This window comes from Etheostoma cragini, chromosome 14 (genome assembly GCF_013103735.1).
Source record: "Etheostoma cragini isolate CJK2018 chromosome 14, CSU_Ecrag_1.0, whole genome shotgun sequence".
Classification (NCBI taxonomy): Eukaryota; Metazoa; Chordata; class Actinopteri; order Perciformes; family Percidae; genus Etheostoma; species Etheostoma cragini.
In genome coordinates, this window is record NC_048420.1 from 21,774,001 (window position 1) to 21,793,891 (window position 19,891).

General features: G+C 38.9%; 1 protein-coding gene across 5 annotated transcripts in view; it reads right to left on the reverse strand.

Annotated features, from left to right (window-relative positions):
* The window catches only part of rxrba (retinoid x receptor, beta a), a 15,938-nt gene extending 2,110 nt beyond the window's left edge, over positions 1–13,828 (reverse strand). The window contains exons 1-10 of one of the 5 annotated variants that reach the window (XM_034891662.1): positions 13,810–13,828; positions 12,757–12,905; positions 10,928–11,160; positions 10,412–10,565; positions 10,057–10,236; positions 7,674–7,694; positions 5,470–5,630; positions 5,104–5,233; positions 4,298–4,430; positions 1,826–1,861 (exon numbers count right to left, since the gene is read on the reverse strand). In XM_034891662.1, coding sequence (XP_034747553.1) covers positions 1,826–1,861; positions 4,298–4,430; positions 5,104–5,233; positions 5,470–5,630; positions 7,674–7,694; positions 10,057–10,236; positions 10,412–10,565; positions 10,928–11,160; positions 12,757–12,772 — 1,064 coding nt within the window. In that variant the 5' untranslated portion in view covers positions 12,773–12,905; positions 13,810–13,828. Of the gene's footprint in view, positions 1–1,825; positions 1,862–4,297; positions 4,431–5,103; positions 5,234–5,469; positions 5,631–7,673; positions 7,695–10,056; positions 10,237–10,411; positions 10,566–10,927; positions 11,161–12,756; positions 12,906–13,653; positions 13,775–13,809 lie in introns of those variants that run through there. The other 4 variants (XM_034891661.1, XM_034891663.1, XM_034891664.1 and 1 more) reach the window with 4 other exon arrangements.
* Positions 13,829–19,891: the final 6,063 nt, after the last annotated feature.

A 19,891-nucleotide genomic window follows, 5' to 3' on the forward strand; every position in this document is an offset into this window, starting at 1 on the left:
GTGTATGCTTCGTGGTGCAGGTGGGCACAGTTGTTTTGTTGGCGTTTGTAGACCCTGGGCTGTCTACAGAGACCACGTTTTTACAGTGTGTTCTGGGGACAGGCAGCTCGCAGATAGTGAGGAGATGGTTGCTGAATGTGACAACAAATGTTATAGCCTAAAACACGCGTGACCTTGCTTAGAGCACCTTTAAGACTGGCAAACTGCTGCCACCAATTGGTGGTAAGTTCTGGCTGTGGCTGATTCTGGTGTTTACGACTTAATAATTTAATGGTTGGTTTTCACTGTTTTATTAATAATTAGCTGTGCTACTAAATGTGTGAAGGTTGCTGTGAATGTGTTGTGCCAAATGTTGAAATCTACAATGGCTGGAGAGTAAAACCTTTATAGTTTCCTGTTTCCCTTTTTTCACATGATTTTGTCTTGCTCTTAACCAATGACTCCAAGGAAGAAAGAGCATATGGCAGTCAAGGTTCAGGGACTAAATACATTTTTTTTTCCTCCAAGCATGAACTCATATTTTAGACGAATGTTCTCACTTACAGAAAGGAATAAAAATTCATCAACTTTTTGCCAACTAATGCCTTGTTTAATCTAATTTAATAATTTGAATGGGCTCAATTTAGGGTCAATTTTAAAACTGTAACTGTATCCACACTCATCTCTGACAAGTTGTTTTACTTGAGATGTAAAGTGTTAATGTGGAAATGAAGACGAGGCCAGAGCGAGGGAGTGATCAGTAATTTGGGTGCTGTACTGTATACTTTAAATGCCATCCATTCATTCTTTAAATGCTTCACAAATCTTACAACCCAACAAAGTAAGATAGATGTCCTGTTGTTAAAGAGAGTACTGCATACAACTAGAACAAACAAATAACCTGGTAAAAATAAAATACATACCAGTATCAGTATATTTTGAATACATGGCGTTATCATGCTTTCATCAGATGTGTAGCGCAATAATATATAGACTGTCAGTTATTAACTCGAGAGGCTCGGTGTGCGCCATAAGCGCATCCTAAAACTGCCTGGGATCTGACTTGGACAGAAGAGGAGGATATTTTCTACTACATCATCCATCATCTGAAATGGACATTTTAACAGACACTGGCCAAGTCCATAATGCAGTGCATTGTTAAACACCGAGCACAATGAATACTTGTTTCATTCATATTAAGTTGAGAAAAGGGAGGAAAGTAGGAGTGATTTTTGGTATGCACCCGTGGTGTATGCCTTTAAAGTTTAAAATGGGCACTTCCTATCATAGAGGGAGCATCATTGAAGAGGACCAACATCACCTATCAAGGGCTCAACGGTAAATCTGAACACACATCAACCTGCCTGTGTAAAACAGTGTCCTGCACTAGAGTTCTACAGTACTACATTTTGTGTCACACTATTAATGCCTTGGGAAAGCTAGGCCACATATTTTGATTTTCTCATTATGGTCTGGCAAGGCTCAACAAGCATCTGGTTTGGTAACAAGAGGCATCGCCAATGGGCAAAAGATGAAAAGTGTACTGCAGGCGATTGGATGAGGTTTTAAGCAGTCAAAGCCGCAAACCAAGTATGCTGCAGAAATCAAATTTAAATACAGTACTGCTCTTTGTCATCATCATCTTAAACCATACCTCTAAAGTTCACTCAGTGACTAATGATACTATTTTTAGTGGATGACGTTCAGAATAATATCTTGTAGCAAAAACTGTCCGACTTGTACGAAGCTGCGGAAAAGCCTAGAAACATCAACCTTTTAGCTTTGGTTCTGTGTTTGTTTCAAGAGGAGGGGTTTAAGAAAGGTGTTTGTGTAGTGGCGTAATTACCTGTCAAATATGGCCCCAACCTCGGCATTGTGCGCCCTGTGTATTCAATCACAATGTGTTATTACAATGTCATTACACAGTTACATCGTTATTACAGAATTCTGTCTGTTTTCTGAGCCTTTCACCAGTACAGAGAGTCAGTGCTTATATATGATTTCACATGGCTAAAATCTGTAGAGGTAGGGCTGGGCGATAACTCAATGGAATTATACCGTGATGAAATCACATGACGTGATTAATTGACAATAAGGACATACTAACTCAAATTTCTAAGAAAATCTGAAATAAAATATTTTTAAGGGAATATCATTTGAAGATTAAGGTTTTGTTTTTAAATCAAACTATTTGACTGCATGCAAGTTAACATAGTAAAGTGTACTGTATAGCTATTTTATCTACAATATTATTTGAAAATGTTCATTTTGATCTGAAGTTTTTAATAAAATTAGAAAATATTCAGTACTTTTACATTTGTCAGATAGACAATATATTGAATTACCAAAAAAACATGCTAAATCATGAACTATATTGTTATTGGGATATGAAAATTCGCCCATATCGCCCAGCCCTATGTAGTATACAAACTACTTTCTGATACGTTTAAAGCTGTTGTAAAACATTTTTTGTCTAGACTCAAATATGAATTTATCTTGCACCTGCACCCAAACCACTGATAGACATGTGATCAGTTTAATGACAACATTAACTGTAGTCTTACCAACTATATTCACATGTGTAAAATGAGCAAAAAGGAGGTTATAATAAATTGTATGAGCCAAATGCATGACAGCAGAAAACTATTAGTAGATTTTAGACTGTTCATAGGGGAAAAACGACCCTCAACCTTCAATAAATGTTCCTTGCTACACAATAATAGTATCATGAAAAGTAACTTGAAGTGCAAGTGATTTTAATAAATCAAAAATTTGTTTTTAATCTGCTAAAACATACATATCTGCCCTGACAATCGCTTGTTCCATGTTCTTCGTTGGTTATAATGGATTCATGATGCCGCTTCCTATTTTTGCATTTATTCTGCTGTTGTGGTATCCGAGTACTTAGAGACCCTATTTTGATACAGCCAATCAAACATTGGCAGAAAAGACAACAACCAACCTTACCTTTCCTACTAATGTCTTGTTCTTCCCATCTAACTTACAAACACACCCAAAGCAAGTTTTGTTTTACACCTTAGGGCCTACCTAGTTGCCTCAAGTAATGCGCTACAACGAAATTATATTCTGATAGTTTATTATAAACACCCTCCTTGACAAAATATGATTCACTAGCTTCAAACAGTTGCTAACGAAAAGTTTGAAGAAAAGGATGTTGCTAGAAAAATTAAAAAGTGTCAGAGGAAAATCATTGAGCCGTTTGCCATGAGCCCAGTCAGCTTGCTGTAAACTTGACTGGATTTTGGACAATGTAATTACTGTGTAATTGACAGTGAATTGACACGTTGTGATGTAGTTGGGGTTTTTACATAAAGCTCAACAAGATTTGGAGTATTTATTTTTGACTCGAAGCACTCAAAATGTATTTAAACCAGCAGATGTAATCTACTTCTAGATAATGCAATAAATCATATCACATAAACTAGCATGTTTTAGAACATAAGAAATTTTACATCTTATTTAAAGAACATATTCTGAAACAACGGTGAACACAAAATCAAGTGAAAAACATGTGATTTCACTTTTCAAGTAAACATTCAATTTGATGCAATAATGCAAATGGCTGCAGAGGCCACGGCTGTAATTATTAGGTTTTGTTTTTTGTCAAGATGAGATCACAAAACAACTATTCTTTGGTCAGCAAAAAAGAAAACGTATATACCCATTGCCTCAACAACACTCTGCATAATAATGGGATGTAAACTCTATTTTAAGTGACATTCCTATTATATAAGTGCATTAGCCAGCCAGTAACTGTGTGCATGTGCGCATGAATGTCTATGGGTAGGCTGTAGTAGTCAACAGCCTCCCTGCCATGCGTTGTCAGCCAACAGGCATCATTAAAGAAGCAAAGTCTCTCAGCCAATCACAGCCAGCGCAGAACACAGCAGCTGCAGAAAGCCAAAGGGGAAGAGAGAGTATCCTGAACTCTTACCCCAGTCACTTTTTCAGCCAAACATAAAAATGCAGGTAAATAAATAAAAGCAAGTGTTCTTTCTGTTTTATCTAGCTCTGAGGACTGATGTGGATTTACCAGGTCAAATCAAAAAAGCTTTGTCAATCTATTTTAGGCTAAAAGTAGGTAGTCTACAAATCTAGCAAATCTATTCTAAGTGGAGTAGAAAGGCCTTTAAAAATCAAATTAATGCTAAAGCGCACCAGCGAACACAATTATGTTTATGTTGACATTTCCTCTCCAGTTGGGTCAACCACCCAAACTTCTGAATGCTGGGAAATCGCTGATGTGGTATGTCTGTCAGAGCGATACTGTTTATGCATTTATGCATCTGTGTATTACCTGTCAAAGATGGCTCCAACACCTGCACTGTGAGCACTGTTCCTGTGGACATGCAGGCCGGTGGCCAGTAAAATGCCGTCCTTCACCGAGATGGAGCGATGAGAAAACGATGCAATCAGGAGTTCATTCCAGCCTGTGGAAATACTAGTGTGTCAATATATGTCCAGTGAATTAAAAGTCTAAATATTATACAGCTCTGATGTTTAGGATTTCTTAATACCCTTTATAACTGAACGTTCCTGGCAATTAGCAAATTGAAGATCTCTTACTAAACACATGCGTCCATTTCCCTGTAAAAATTAATTACTAAGATTTCCCACCTGAGCTATTTCATAGCTGTATGAAACAATAGATTACTCCTTTATACCCTAATATTTAGTTCTATATTAAGATTCCGTGATGATATACAAACTAAAAACATACAGGGCGTTGCAAGTGTACTTTGTGAGGTCCAATTCAATAGCCCTACAAAATAATCAGTCAAGTTTATGTTTTCTTGACAATGAGGCTTATAAAAATCTACACTTGTTTGTGGTGTAAAAAATTTGACTTGCATTATAATAATTATAATACACTTGTCTAACAGTGTCTAAGGATTTGTGCACCAACATTTACATAGACAAGGGGACCAAATGCTGTATAGGGAGTTACACAATGGTGTAACAGTAGAATATGATGGAGCAGCACAAAACCCTAAAATATCCGATTGGCTTCAACATTTTCTCGTTTGGCACACTGGCATTTTTGTTTAAATAAAATAAAAACTAGTGATTCATTGAACTTTCTTGAGTCAACTAGGAGCTTACCTGCACGTAGCAGGATGACCTGATCGTCCAGGGCCAGCTCAGAGAAGTGAGGGATCCTCTTAGCCCACTCCACCAGGGTGAAGAGCTGCTTGTCTGCTGCCTGACAGATGTTGGTGACAGGATCGTTGGGCTGAAGAAAGCAGATGTAGAGGATTTTTAAATAATTATTTCATCAAACAACTTGACTGAGAGGCAACAGCCTGTAAAAATTGTTAAAAGAAACATGCAGTCATGAACCAAGACAAGCATAATTATATACTACAATACTTGAATATACTCACTACGGACTTTGAATGGTACACAATGCACATTTAAAAAAAAAAAGAACACAGTTTGCGGTTAACTTCCACCAGGCAGACTACTCACAGAGCTGCCACCTGAACTTCCGTCTGCATGAAGCTCGGTCTTTTGCTCTACAGCCATCTCCGCTTCCAAAATCTTCTCCACTGGCATCTCCTCGTTCACCGCACTAGACGACTCCATCTCGCCCTCTCGTTCCTTGTTCCTCTGCCTTTCCTCTTGTACAGCTTTAGGATAAGTATTGGGGTGGACAGAGAAGAGCACAAAAGAAAACAAGGACGAGTGAAAAAAAGATAAGAGTAGAAAGGACAAAATGTGGGAGTCAAGGATGGGTTAAAAGGTGGCCAGTGTGAAGAACGGAGAGCCAGGAAAGGTGCAAGAGCAAAGGAATGGAGGAGTAGTTAGGATGTGCCACCAGACAATAGAATGGATTAAATGAAAGAAGTAGAATTGGAGACCAACAGAAAATGTGTGAACCACAAAGAGATTGGAGAAGCAGGATTTAGCCATACAAATAGCACCAACAAAAAAGGTATGACCAAATTAAAAAAGTGCAAAATAGTAGAAAAAGCATGTATAATTCATGATGAATTCAAAATCTCTCATGCGGTCTTTCATACTTCTTTAAGGTCCACTAACAAGGCTGAAATGAACTGTGTACACAAATGAAGTCATTACTATTAACTAATTGTTTTAAAGCTACATTCAAGAGGGAATTACAATGAAATGTAACATTAGTAATTTTGGAAAGTAGGCATTTGCCCAGATTCAACATCAGGAAATTGTTGTTTCTCTTAATCTCTTACCCAGATTAAAGAAACTAGATTACAATTTACTGCAGAAAGACAACAGCAATTAAATTTAAGTGCATGTAAATCAAATGAAAACAACTCAATGCAATCACACTGTCCACCCCAACTTGAGGTACTATTGAAGCTATCCTGTACCAAAATATAAAAAAGTGTTTTATCCACTACAGACAACCTTGGAGTAAATTAAATAAACATAAGTAATATTTACTATTTTGTTACAAATCCTATGCAGTCAAAGACTGTCATAAGTCTACCCGTCCACACACATCAGTAGAGAGACTGAGGTTCTGGGACTGGATTGGTGAGTCAGGAACATCCCACTGTTGGTCTCTACAAACTTGGTTACTTCAGTTGTATGTTCAGATCACTAACTTGCACAACTGTGCTAACATTTTGGGGAATATGAATATAGAAAAGCACCTAAGAGTCCTACAAGATTCACCAAATACAAATGTGAACACCCATTAACATCCAAGCTGAGAGTCATACTAGAAAGAACGCCACTGTCCAAATATGTATTAATGCCAATATATTAACCAATAGTCACATGGAATTGACATTTCCCAGTAAGATTTGTAAGTCAATGTGTTGTGTTTATTGTTTTGGTCATTTTTTTAACATCAGCAAACAAAAAATATGTAGGAGCAGCAATTATAGGGGATGTCATTACTTTTGGATTTATTTATGACTCCAACACCCTATTATCCTGGGTTGGGCCACAAAAACAGCACATATCAATTGTTGACAAAGTCTTTGGCAAAAAAAAAAAAAAAGCATTCTGAATTCTTCGATGATTAATTAAATATTAATTTAAAGTATTTGGACTATTGGAAGAAGCTGATTGAATCCTACTATGTGCATTTAATGTCAAGCAAAGCAAATTATTGGAAAAATATTTTTGTATTATATTCAATACTAACCTCATTAACTGTAAGTAACTGTCACTATGTCCGTATTTAATACAGAATTTATATTAAATAAATAAATAAATAAATAAAAAAGGTATGACTGTTTGGAAGCCAAGATTGCCTTAACAAAATCTGGGTGGGAAATTGAATGGATCTATCCTTCCTCTACAAGCGTCAAAGTACCTTAAACAAGGAAATTAATGTTCCTGAACAGAAGTGGAACTGCTCTCCGGCCACGTAACCGTGACCCATCTTATCGGGTCGCACCCAGGGGGGAATAAACAACAAGTAGCTTTAAAGTAAAGTAGGACGATGACTAAAAGAAGTGTGCAAAGTCAGCAAACTTTCCCTGGATCTATAAAAGGTTAAAAATCAAAACACGGGGGAGTAATTCAAGGTTGGCACTGGTCCCCCTCTGAGCACTGGCAACAGACTATGGAAAAACATTTTAAACTAGCTCCTTCTCATAGATATGCAATGTAATATCTATCTGCTTCTTGATCAAGCATACAGGCACAGACACACACCCCTCCCTCCCTCTTCTCCTTACATCTGTCGTTCATCGTGGCCACTACAGAAGGAGGGAGGGGGAGAGAGAGAACGAGAGGAAACAAAAAGAGGAAGAGAGGGGGGAAAGGGGGTTAGTGTTTACAAGGCTTACCCACCCCCATCTCCCTCTCTACCACTCTAGTCGTTCTTTCTATCCCCTATTGTACAAGTATTACGTTAATTTAATAATCCATGACTACAGGGATCATAATAACGACAACAGGGACAGGAACAGGGACAAGCTCATCATAACCTAAGGTATGTTCAAAATAATACAATAAAAGTAGCATCTTTGTGAGCTGGGGGATCAAGTCCCAACACAATTATCTAATATAGTTACATGTAGCTCTTACCTACACTGCTCAACTGAAAGACACTTTACAGCAAATAACCTTAGACTGACTTGAAAATGGATCCATCATGTTTTCTTATTGTTAAGATGCGTTTCAATAGCTTCAATAGTTGCAATAGTAAAAGCTAAATAGCTGCCAATGATAATTAATAGTGGAGTTTGTGCTTTTTTATTGATAAAACTCATGGGATGTATTCACCGGTGACTGCTGTCCACCTGAAGACAAACAGTTGGTGAATATGATATTGACAGTTAAGTGATACCTCTAGGCCATAGGTTTATATGCAATCACATGCCTTGTTTCCCCACACCTGCATTCAGTGTAATAGAATATGGGGGTGGGAGCCAATCAGAGGCAGAGTAGGTGCTGGGCCAATCTGCTGCTAGCTAATGTTAGGCTAATGCATAGTTTCAAAGTTGGCAAACGCTTTATTTCCTCCCACATCGTCAACGGCAACACACAGCTTCAACCCGTCCATTCTCACCTTTCACCCTCAACATATTAACTACATCCAGGCTAACCAGAGGAAACTTTTTTACACGGTGAGTTGTTCAATATGTTCAATTATTTTTGCTGTAAACTCTGCTCTGTCTTTTTCTTCAAGTCTTTTGTATTTAACATAGTAGTGGATCAACTCAATAAAATGCACTGAAACAAATGTATGTATAAGTGACTAGAAAGGCAATTTATTATTTTGGCTAGGGCTGCTCGATTATGGAAAAAAATATAATTAAGATTATTTAGGTCAATACTGAAATCACAATAATTTGACACAATAACTTGTTGACTTCTGGAAAGATGTTGCAATTATTGAACTTATAAAAACTGTGGAAAAAGTTAATTAAATCAACAGTAAAAAAAACACAACTGTGAAATTTCCCGTACTACTTATCCTATTTAAACTTAATTTTTTTCATTCAGAACACAAGAGAAAAGAGTTTATTTGCTAAACATGTGTTTTTCTTGATTTTTCTGTTTTGTGATCATTGGGAGCAGCAATAATTAATTGCACAGCCCTAATTTTGGCTAAAGGATTTGGCAGGCCATTTTGCTGTTGATCAAAAAGAAAAAAACACACACACACACACACACACACACACACACAGAAAAGACCTGCTAGATGTCAGGTGCACCGTGCAACCAATGAAAATGTTTAGTCACACATTTGTGTTGTGTGTGTGTGACCATAGTTTGCAAGTTTGTAGCGGCCAGTCAGCCCAAAGTGAAGTTGGCAAAACTTTAGATTTTATTGTGATGAATATGAGTAGTGGGCTCTTTATTATTAGTGTCAGTCACACAGACCAAATATGCCACTGCTAAGGAAACTAATTTGTTCCAGATTCAGAGACACAGAAATGACCCGAACAATCAACATCTTTAGTAGGTGGGTTACGATTCTCCAAATACAGAACTCGACTTGAGCCACGGTTCAGTTCTTACCCTCTTTTTTTTTTTTTTTGGCACAAAGAAAGACACTGTGGTAGATGAGCTTCATAAATCTGAAGTTAATTTATAAAGCTCTCAGCTCTCCTCTACCTCAGTGTTTAGATGTGTTTACAGGGAATCTGTCAACTGGAAGACTGAACTGCAACACAAGACAGTGGACGTTTATGTTGTGGTTACATCCCTATTCTTCTCTGATGAGTTTAACAAGAGTAGGAGCCTAAAGTTTTTGTTTTTCCCCCTTAACTGCTGTTGTATATTCTTGAACCAGATTTGGAGTAGACGACATACAATTTGAGTTTCTGCCGGGCTAAATCAAATCCATTATCCAATTATCCCTAAAGAATACACCACAGCAAAGTTATGAAATCTTCTTAAAATTTGTCAGGTGAAGAGTTATATAATATATCCACTAAACAGCCTTTAAAACCCAAATCATTCGTGTGAAAATGCACAATTATATGGTGCATTTAATCCTACAATTGGGCGCATGGAAAAGTGAAATGGCCTCATGTTTTGGGGTAATGAGCAGAAGCGGCTGAGAACCAGCCATCTACAGGGTGAGCTGAAGTGCCCATGCTTGCTCACCTTCTCTCTTCATGCCCATGGCCAGGCACTTCTGGTAGCGGCAGTATTGGCAGCGGTTCCTCTGTCTCTTATCCACCATACAGTCTTTACTGTCCCGACAAGTGTAGGTCAAGTCTTTGCGTACTGTGCGCTTGAAGAAGCCTTTACAGCCCTCACAGCTGTACACACCATAGTGCTTACCTGGAGCGTGTGGGAAGGAGGGAGGAAAAGAGTCGAAGAAGAAAGACAAGAGGTAAGAAAATTTGTTTCACGGTAGAATTTTAAAAGATTGTATCATTATTTACACTGTAACAACTGCCCCAACTTAAAAGGCAAGGCACAGAAAACATGAGTAGCCTTTAAGGTGTCTAGTCACCAGAGGATCGGTCTCCACAGATGGCACAAAGCCGTTTCTGCGAAAGCATCGGCCCTGGACTGTGACACGACAGCTGCTTCAAGCCTAACGGAGGTTTCACATCGTCGGAGCTGCTCACTGCATGAAGCCCCGACATGGACACTGTTGAGTTGATCTGAAAGAACAATAGAGGAGAAGGTGTAAACAATGACCATTAGGTTGTTTTGTTTTTTTTTTAGATACATTTCAGTGAGAGGCAGGCACAAAACCCTTTAAGTTCATCAATTTCTTCAAGACCTGCCTTGCCTCTCATATTTCTGCCACTCATATAGCTGCCACTGTGACTGTAGTAAGGACCAATCAAGACAATCTTAGAAATTGTCAAAAACCCAAATTTAAAAAGTGATTACTTTTTCAGAAAGGTACAGCTTGATATCTTTTAAGTTGTGTATTTCTACTTTCCACTGCAAATAAATAAATGTATCTTACATAATAAAAAATCTAAATTATGTCCCCTAATTACAAGTCCTTCCTTACCTGTGGGCTGCTTATGGGGCCGTAGCCCACCGATGGCGTACCAGGTAGACACGGCGAGCCCAGCGAAGAACTGATGACAGAAAAGGGGGAGCCGATGCTACTGATGGGGCTGTTGACCCCTGAGGTGGTGATGGGAGGCAGGGAGGTCATGGAAGCAGCTGAGGGAACCAGCGGAGGTGAGCGCTGGTCTGATGGAGGGGAGGACATAGACGAACTGTCTGGGCTGTGGGAATCTGATAAGAGACAGCAAGAAAGATAATAGCAATAAAAATAGTGTTATCACGATTAATAATGGGCTGGAACAAAGCTAATATACAAAAAATAATTTGCAAATGTATTACTCTATCCCTAGTTAAATAACACAATTCTACAACTACTAAGCAGACTTGCCTTTTGCAACCCTATGTTCTATTTTAATCAAGAGAAACTGTTGCTCCTTAGGCCAATCTGGGATTTATTTTAAGTGTTATTAATTAATTAAATGTTGCCCATTTAACAGCTTTTACATGATGACAATAAAAATTGCATGCCGGAAGTTACTGACACCTCTACTGTAGTGCTTTCTTAATTTGATTATAACTAAATGATTCTTATAACAATCATTTGCAAAACACCTCAGTTAAACATCCTCATTGCACAATGTAAAGCATACAATGTGATTTTTACTCCCAGTAAAATGTGCTTTGCTTTTAACATCCCAGAGTGTGGTTCTTAATAAAACGGCATTGAACATCTAAGGGCAAGATTTGTTTGAGTAGTTATTTCCTATTAAGTATTTTCTGGAATAATTATTAGTTTTCATACAGCACCTGAGATGAGGTTTACCAGAGATGTGCATTATTTGACTGGTGTACAATCAAGAGAAAGACATTAATTTAAGTTTCTACATGCCTACTTTTTTGATCTGTTATCGGAATCTGGTGGAATTTTGTTCTGGTTTTATGATGCCAGTTCTTTTATTTATTTTTGTTTATGTTGTGGTTTGTATTTTGCTGGCTTTCTTCTGCAGCCGGCTGTGTGCTGCATTTTTACCGCTTCGGCTGCGTATCTGGTTGTTGGCCGATCTGATCTATTTTCTTGCCTCAAACACACTGAAAAGAAATTCACCAATAATACCATGGAAAATACCACTTACAAAATCAACAAATGCAAGGAATAATGTTTTCTTTTCTCCTCATTTTTAATTTAAAGTATTATTTCCTCACAAGAGTCAATGTATGACAGAAGTACAACTACAACTCTGTCACATATTTCACTAAGCTCTCCGAATAAGCACTTATAAATACTATTTATAGGTAGCTGGAATACTTATAGGTATGAGCCTGTGAGTCCCTTGGGGCCATTGCTCTCAATCATGATACTGTACAGTGTTTTGAATGAAGGTGAATAAACTCTGGATCCAATAATGAAGACAGCCACAATAACAAAAAGTAACATTAAGATTGCACTTCAAATAACCAAATTATATTAAAAGCAAAATGTAGCTTTAGAGAAATTGTGGTATGGTCATTTGAACGACTAAATCTGACTGACTGATCAAATGACGTTCTTAAAGACATGGGTCTATAAATAGTTCAACTGTGTGCCTGCTGTAACTAACTAATGTGTTTTAAAAAGCATTAATATTTTGCATGTTAAGTACTGGTTAACGTTACATCATAACCCATATCGTTCATAGGCCTGAATTTAAAGCAGTCGTACAACAAGTGTAAATATGTATAATTTGCAAAGTCGTAAGTAATTTCAACATTAGTTTTAAGATGCAATTTTAGCTCGACATTCGTGTATTTGCATTGCCAATAACAAAATAAGAGCAATTATGATCTCACCTCTACTGTCTCCCATGATGGTGGTGGGGTGCAGGGGCTGTCTAACAGCTACAAGCCGACGGGCTTCAGTCTCAAAACCGCCCGCAATCAAACTCTAGACCGCGGACTGAGGCCCGGGCCGGAGTTGTTTTGGGAAACCAAAAACCGGTCTGCAATTCCAACATAAAACAAAGCTCATTAGATAATGATGTGACACACTCATATGCCCATTAAGTCACAACATTGTGCAACATAACAGTCTATTGATATGGTGTAAGCTGCTTGCGCGTGTCAATAGAAATATTTGTGTATTTGATGAATATTTGGCAAATGCAGGACTTTGCAAAAACAGTCAGCTACTAAATCGATTCCTGGGCAAATAAATCGACTATTTAATAAATAAGAAACAAGACATTGACTATGTTAACTTGGTTCAACGCAGTAGAGAAAACGTCCCATTCCCTCATATAGCGTTAGCTAGCTAGATGGAGCCTTGACAGATGGCAACAAACCATCGTTTACCAAGCTAACGTTAGCCATCGCATTGCTCGTATACTAGCTACCTAGCGTTACTAGCGAACATTTAAAAATGCTAGTGCCTAACGTTACCATAAAGCGGTATGTGATAGTTACCGTCCTCGAATATACTTCACATCATTCAGCTCAGCAATTGAAATTGAAAATTATGCCATGTCGGGTGTAAACTGGAAAAATAGGCGTAGCGCTACAGCTAGCTAACTAGCTAAACACCTAAAGCTAAACTAGCTATCGCTAAATGCTCCGAGTAGAGCTAAGGTAGAGAGCCAGGAACAGACCGGTTTAGTACTGGTGGTAGCCCCACATATATCTCATTCTGCTAGACATAAACTAGCTAAGTGTTGTAAATATGTAGCGTGCAAATAAATACGGATTACTGACGGTTTAGCGGCACAGCTTCTTCGCATGAAAAGAGGTGGCAAGTAGGCCCCGTGTGTGTCTGTTTCTCCCCCCACTTTGCCTCTTAGCCAACCCTCCCTCCCCCTGCAAGGATGAAAACATGATGATGGTGGATGATTTGGCTTAGTGTTCTCTTACAGTTGAATATTAGGCTGCAAAACACTGCAGCCCAACTTCTTAAGGCAGGAGAAGGGCTGTGTGTGGTAATGTTGTCACTCGCATGTCACTGAGGGAGAGCATCCAGGGCAAGAGGTCAAAAGGTCAAGACAAGTTCCGCTCTGTATTGCTGGAAAGGGTTATTGCAGGGCATTGGCTGATATGCTGCAGATGGAAAACAAAAAATGGTTACAATCATTAAGATATCCAATTTCCATCGTCTATTTGCCAACTACCTACAAAAATAATGTTCAATGCTTGCAGGAGCGGCAGAAGTGTACAAACTGATGGAGAGCGGCAAAGTGATTAATTAATTGAATGGTTGTCAACTATTTGCCAACTAATTTGATAATTGATTAATTGGTTGGACTAATATTTTATGAAAAAGAGTGAAAAAACTTCTGACTCCAGCTTCCATGTGATTATTTCTTCACTCCTATATGACAGTAAACTGAAAATTTTCACAAAACAAGAGATTTGAGGACGTGATCTTGGGATTTGGAAACCACTGATAGACATTTTTCAACATTTCCTGACATTGTATAGACCAAACTACCAATCAATTAATCATGCAAAAAAATCAACGATTTATTGGAAATAAAAATAAATGTTAGTTGCAGCCTTAGATGACTGGGAGACTCGGGATCCTTTATAACTACGAAGGAAAGCCTAATTTTTTTTCAGGCAATATCGAGCAAAAGGAGGAAATACATTGGATTTGCAATACAATAACAGATAGATGGACAGTGTTTGGTCTCATGTATGTAGTAGAAATCTATTTAAACATTATTGACCATTTATATCCTCAAAATCCTACAAAAACAAACAAAAATGTCAGCATATTTGAGCAAAGATGTAACAATTTTAAGGATGCTGGCAGTGTATTTATCTCATTTTATACTCTTTGTACAACATGTAGCACAACATATTATTTTGTAAATTTTTCTGGGACCAAACATCTATGTTGTGCCATCCTACAAACTAAGAATTATGGAAGATAATAGATCTTAAAATGTTTCATGAGTTGTTCCCTCGAGCTCTTGTGGGTTTTTTGATGCTTTATCACCCTCAAGGGGGTCAAAACGGCATTACACACAACTCATGAACCCTCATGTTTCTGGAATTGTTATACTTTTATACACACACACACACACACATCTTAAACAATATATGAATGTACGTTGTTTTTCTTTCCAAATGAAATGTTTTAATATTTTTGTCTACATTCCAGACAGGATTTTAAGCAATGCATTCTTTTTTACACTTACTTATTGATGTTTGTAAGTTAGCTAAACCATTTTTGTCCTCAGAACTATTTAAGAGAAAGCATGTATTTTTCATTATTTCAGAAGCATACTCAACCCTTCTAAAAGTTCACATGTGCCAATTAGCTCAGAGGACACGCACACGTAACAGAACATGAAATAAGAAAGACGCATTAAAGCAGCAGTTGGAAGCCACTGAGATTGGGCGGTAATATAGAATTTAGTGGTTGATTTCATTTGTTATCTCCGTTTGTTGTCTCCCTCATGTGTCCCAGCATTTGGCCAGTGACACATCTTTTTTATTTTGCTCTGTTCCCCTGTACACTGGATTTGAAATCAATCCTGGAGTGTTACGCATTTATATCAAACTACCAATTTATGAATTATTAGCCTTAATATTCCCTCTCAAAATTTAGGACACTAACATTGTTGTATTTGTTATAATGTTATATGAATTTAAAGTAATTTAATTATGCAATTAATATTACACATATGTTGCACCTAGTTTGTCCAAAGCCCGCAGCAGCAGACACTTTGTATCTTACCTGATGAGGCTTCTGTACCGAAGTGATTTTCACTTTTTTTTTTATTCCATCTAGTCTTGAATGTTTGAATGTGGTGACATTCTGTTGTTTGTCCCTGCAAAATATTTGTTTTCTTTATCTGTTTGGCATCATTACGCTGCCATTTTCTTTATTTTTATAAAATTCAGGGGATGTATAAAAATGGATTTAATAATCTCCCACTATCCATAGACACCCTCAAATCAAACATGAGAGTCAGCACCTTAAGCTCATACTCAGTGCTTCATTTCAAATCCAATGAGCTGGAATACAGAGACAAAGCAACAAAAAAATGTCACTGTCTAAATATTTTAACTTGCACTGTATGTGCCTGCATGTGTGTGTCTATGTGTGTGTTTCTACGTGTGTATCTATGTATGCTGGTGAGGGATTAGACTCAGTGTGTGTCCACCAGTGATTAGCCTGGTCAGTGGGCCTGTTGTGCATTCACTCAGCCCATTAGCATATTAATGCAGCCTCGCTCTCGATCTCCCCCCCACCCTCTTTTTCCCTCTTTCTCTTTCTCTATACATATTTCCCAGAATGAATCATCGATTCCTGCAGCTTCAATCTATAAATATCGCCAATTTACGCCACTCGTGCTGTGAACCAACAGGCTATTTCGCCTCACAAATTTCAAGGTGCCTACTCATCTTTTCCCTCCAAAAATGTCCTCTTGTTCTCCAGCCCGTCCTCTCTCTCTGTCAGATCTTTGCCTTCTTTTTCATCCTTCTCGCCGTCTCTCTCCCCTTCTCCCCACCTCATTCAAGTCTTCTACTTTCTCTCATTTTCCCTTTTCTCTCTCCTAGTCTGGCCCCCTGAACTTTGTCAAACACAGGAAAAAACACACAGAGGCAAATTCAAAGGGGTAAACACAGAGAGGGTAAGTACACACACAGACACATACACACACCTACCTACCCACATTCACTCTCCTTTTCTGTCACTCTCACCCCTTCCACTGCAGCTTTAGCAAAACTCTCTCTAGATGCCGGTGCTAAGTGCGAACCAGACACATTCAACTGTACTTAACATGGGGATATTAGTCCTTTTTGCTCTACCAACAGACTCCAACCCCATTTCCAAAATGGCACACCCCTAATCTATGGAGCCGGGCATGTATGAGCGTTAGGCTTTGCACCTGAGCAGGGAAAATATGCAATAAACTAAGACAACAAACATTGACAGTTGGGTTATTTGTTCCTTTCACTTCCTGGAAGTTAACATGGACATTTAAGCATCAAGTCAGTCTCAAAAACCTGTTGAATCTCACATCACATCATTTATCGGCGTGAAAGAGAAAGTTTACAATGTTTTTCTGCATTTTGGAAAATTGTTTCAGAGTTTGACATTGACCAATTTGTGTTGTTTAACTTGCCAAATAAAATAAGGGCCTTCCTACATAGTTCCCATTTGGCTGCTGTCTCTGTTTGGCGCCATTATGTTTTAAAACGATATTAAATATGTAAATCATAACTGCTCTGTAAAAGGAAAGATTTCCTTAGCTTTTTACTCCACATCTAAGTTGACCTAAAGACATTTTTGTTCATTTTACATCTTTTTGTTCTGTCACAACTAAAATCTATAACCAGAAATATTTTACAGGCCCAACTTGAAACAATCAGAATCTGAATCTAGTTTATTGACAAGTAGGTTTGCAGGTACAAGGAATTTTCTTTGCTGTATTGGTGCATGGACAGGAAACTTTAACGGAATAGAAAAAAAAAAAAAAACTATTAATAAAAAAATACAATTCTGCAGGTGTATTTCTGGCAGAGGTTTTGGCCATGATGTCTACAGCTTCCTGTCAGTGGGGATGGATTCTAAGAGTTTAGGTCCATGGTGCAAGGGGTCGGCCTCAATCTTTACAGGTCGTGAAGGCGTTACAGGAGTACAAGTCCTGGAGGGTAGAATGCAGCCAATCACCTTCTCCGCAGAGCAAATGACACGCTGCAGTCCATTGTCCTTGGTTTTGGCAGCAGCGGACCAGATGGTGACACAATACTGGTCATTGGAAAAAAAGTTGAGCTGACCTCCAAAAATATCAAGAGACACTCTCACAGGCTTTACATTTACATAAACACACACTCTCCCTTATTCAATGTCTCCCTCTCTCTGTTTGTCTTTTTTTCAGTGTCTCTCGCTCATCCACCCACAATGCCACACAGTTTTATCCGTCCATGGTGGTCTGTCCCTCGCTGATTTTCAGAGGTCAGGGGCATGATGTCCATCCACAACTCCTGGTTTCACAAAGGCAGACGCAAGAATTGCGTTTGGACAATCAGCTCCGGACCTCCATCTTTCTTTTGATTTGTCGGTATGTTCACACACTCACACACACATGGATGCTCAGGCGGCTGGCCTGGTTCGATGGCTGGTGATTTAAGAGGTTCCTGCAGTAAATTCAGCTTTAATTCGATAACGTCAGAGAGTGAAAGGGTGCCATTCCATCCAAATATCACTTTCTCCATCTGCTGAAGTTGGGTTTGAAAACGGTATTTGGCCTCCAGCGTGCTTCAGATCAGCGCTTACGGATGGAGACGAAGGAAACGATGGTCATACTAGAACAGAGGAATGAGCGGGAAGGCAAAGAGAAAGAAAGAAGAGAAAAGGGAGAGGGAGAAAGCTCTAACTCATGCCTGTCCTCTGTGTGGGTGACACCATGATGAACGAAGGGGTCACCACCCAGGGGCAGGCTCGTCCAAAAGGAGCCGGCGGTGTGACCCTGTACAAAAGAAGGAGTGGGTCCCCCAACGGTCACACGGATCAAAGAAGACAAAAGCCTGAGATGATAACTCAGCGCAGCAGTAGAGCGCATTATTATCAGACACATGAGCTGTAGTAGTAGTAAATTTAACTGAGTTGGAGGCAGGAAGGTGGGAGGGGGAGAAAACCTGCAAACGAAAAAGTAAAGCTCTGACTCCCCCTAATCTGATTTGCCGTACACAACATTTTCTCTTTATCTGATTCGCTCCGTGAGGCGTTTTCTCTTTCTGTGGGAGCCCGTCTTTATCCAAATGATGTGGTCTTTGGTGAGGCCTGGCCTATTCATGGGAACCCCATGTGCTGTGTGCCCACCATTGAGGTGCAGAGCAGCATGGCCACAAAGGATGGCAGCGTTTCAGAGAGTCCTTTCCTACAGTTAAAGACTCTGCTCAGAAAAAAAAGTTTTAAATCAGAGAGGCAGAAAAACCACCACAGAGGTAAAAAAAAAAGAAAGAAAAGAAAGAAAGCCTTCAATTGTTATCTGAATGCTGTAATACAAATATGTGTTTATATTCTAATAGTCAGTAAACTGGATAACATTTGACTTGGCTCTTCTTGACTGTCATGTCATGAATGCCAATAAGACAAAAACTTTTTTTTCAGTAATAGAAACTTTGTAACAGTTGTCTGCCTTAATGTCTGTATTAAAACATTGGTATTCTATTATTATCTCTATGTCAAACAAAAAACAACAGTATGTTCCATTTTCTTGAAAAAAAAAACCCTCCTGGCTGGTCTTGAACGAGGCCTGGTGGCCCAAACTCATCTGGTGTACACTTCTCTTTAGGTACTGTTACCACACAGGCTACTGGACCCCGTTTCAAAAAGACTTTTACTGTTGAAAAGTGAAAATGGGCTTAATTGCTCATAACCTAATAACTCAGTTAATGTTAACTCAAAGCATAAACGAAATAAGAACAAAACAAGAAGACAAAAGTGCAGTAGTGCCCAGTATTTGGACCCTTTGGGGCCTAAAATCTGGATCAAGAATCACTGCAAAAAGCAAACGATAAAGTCCCTTTCAGCCACAGAGGATTCATCCTTACATGTGCGACAGACATCCTCGCCTTCTCAATCTTCCTCCCTCCGTTCTGGGTCGAGTTTTAGTTGTATCGCTGTCGACGTCTGACCACACTTGTCCTACTTCTCCATCTTTCACTCTGCCCGCCTAAGCCCCTTCTGATCCTTCGTCCTTCTCCCTCTCCTTCTTCAACACTTTCTGTCCGGCCCTCCCTCCTCCTTTACATTTTCTTTGCCCTCTCTCTCTCTCTCACTCAATGTCCCCGCCCTCTCTCTCTCTTTCTATCATTCCCTGTCTCTCTTCCTCTCCTCATTTCATGCAGTGCTGGGGTTACCTAAGAGACTGGGCCTCAATGGAGAAAATCTCCTTTGGTACAATGAACTGGGCGAGAGGCAGAGAGGAGGGGTGTGTGTGTGTGTGTGTGTGTGTGTGTGTGTGTGTGTGTGTGT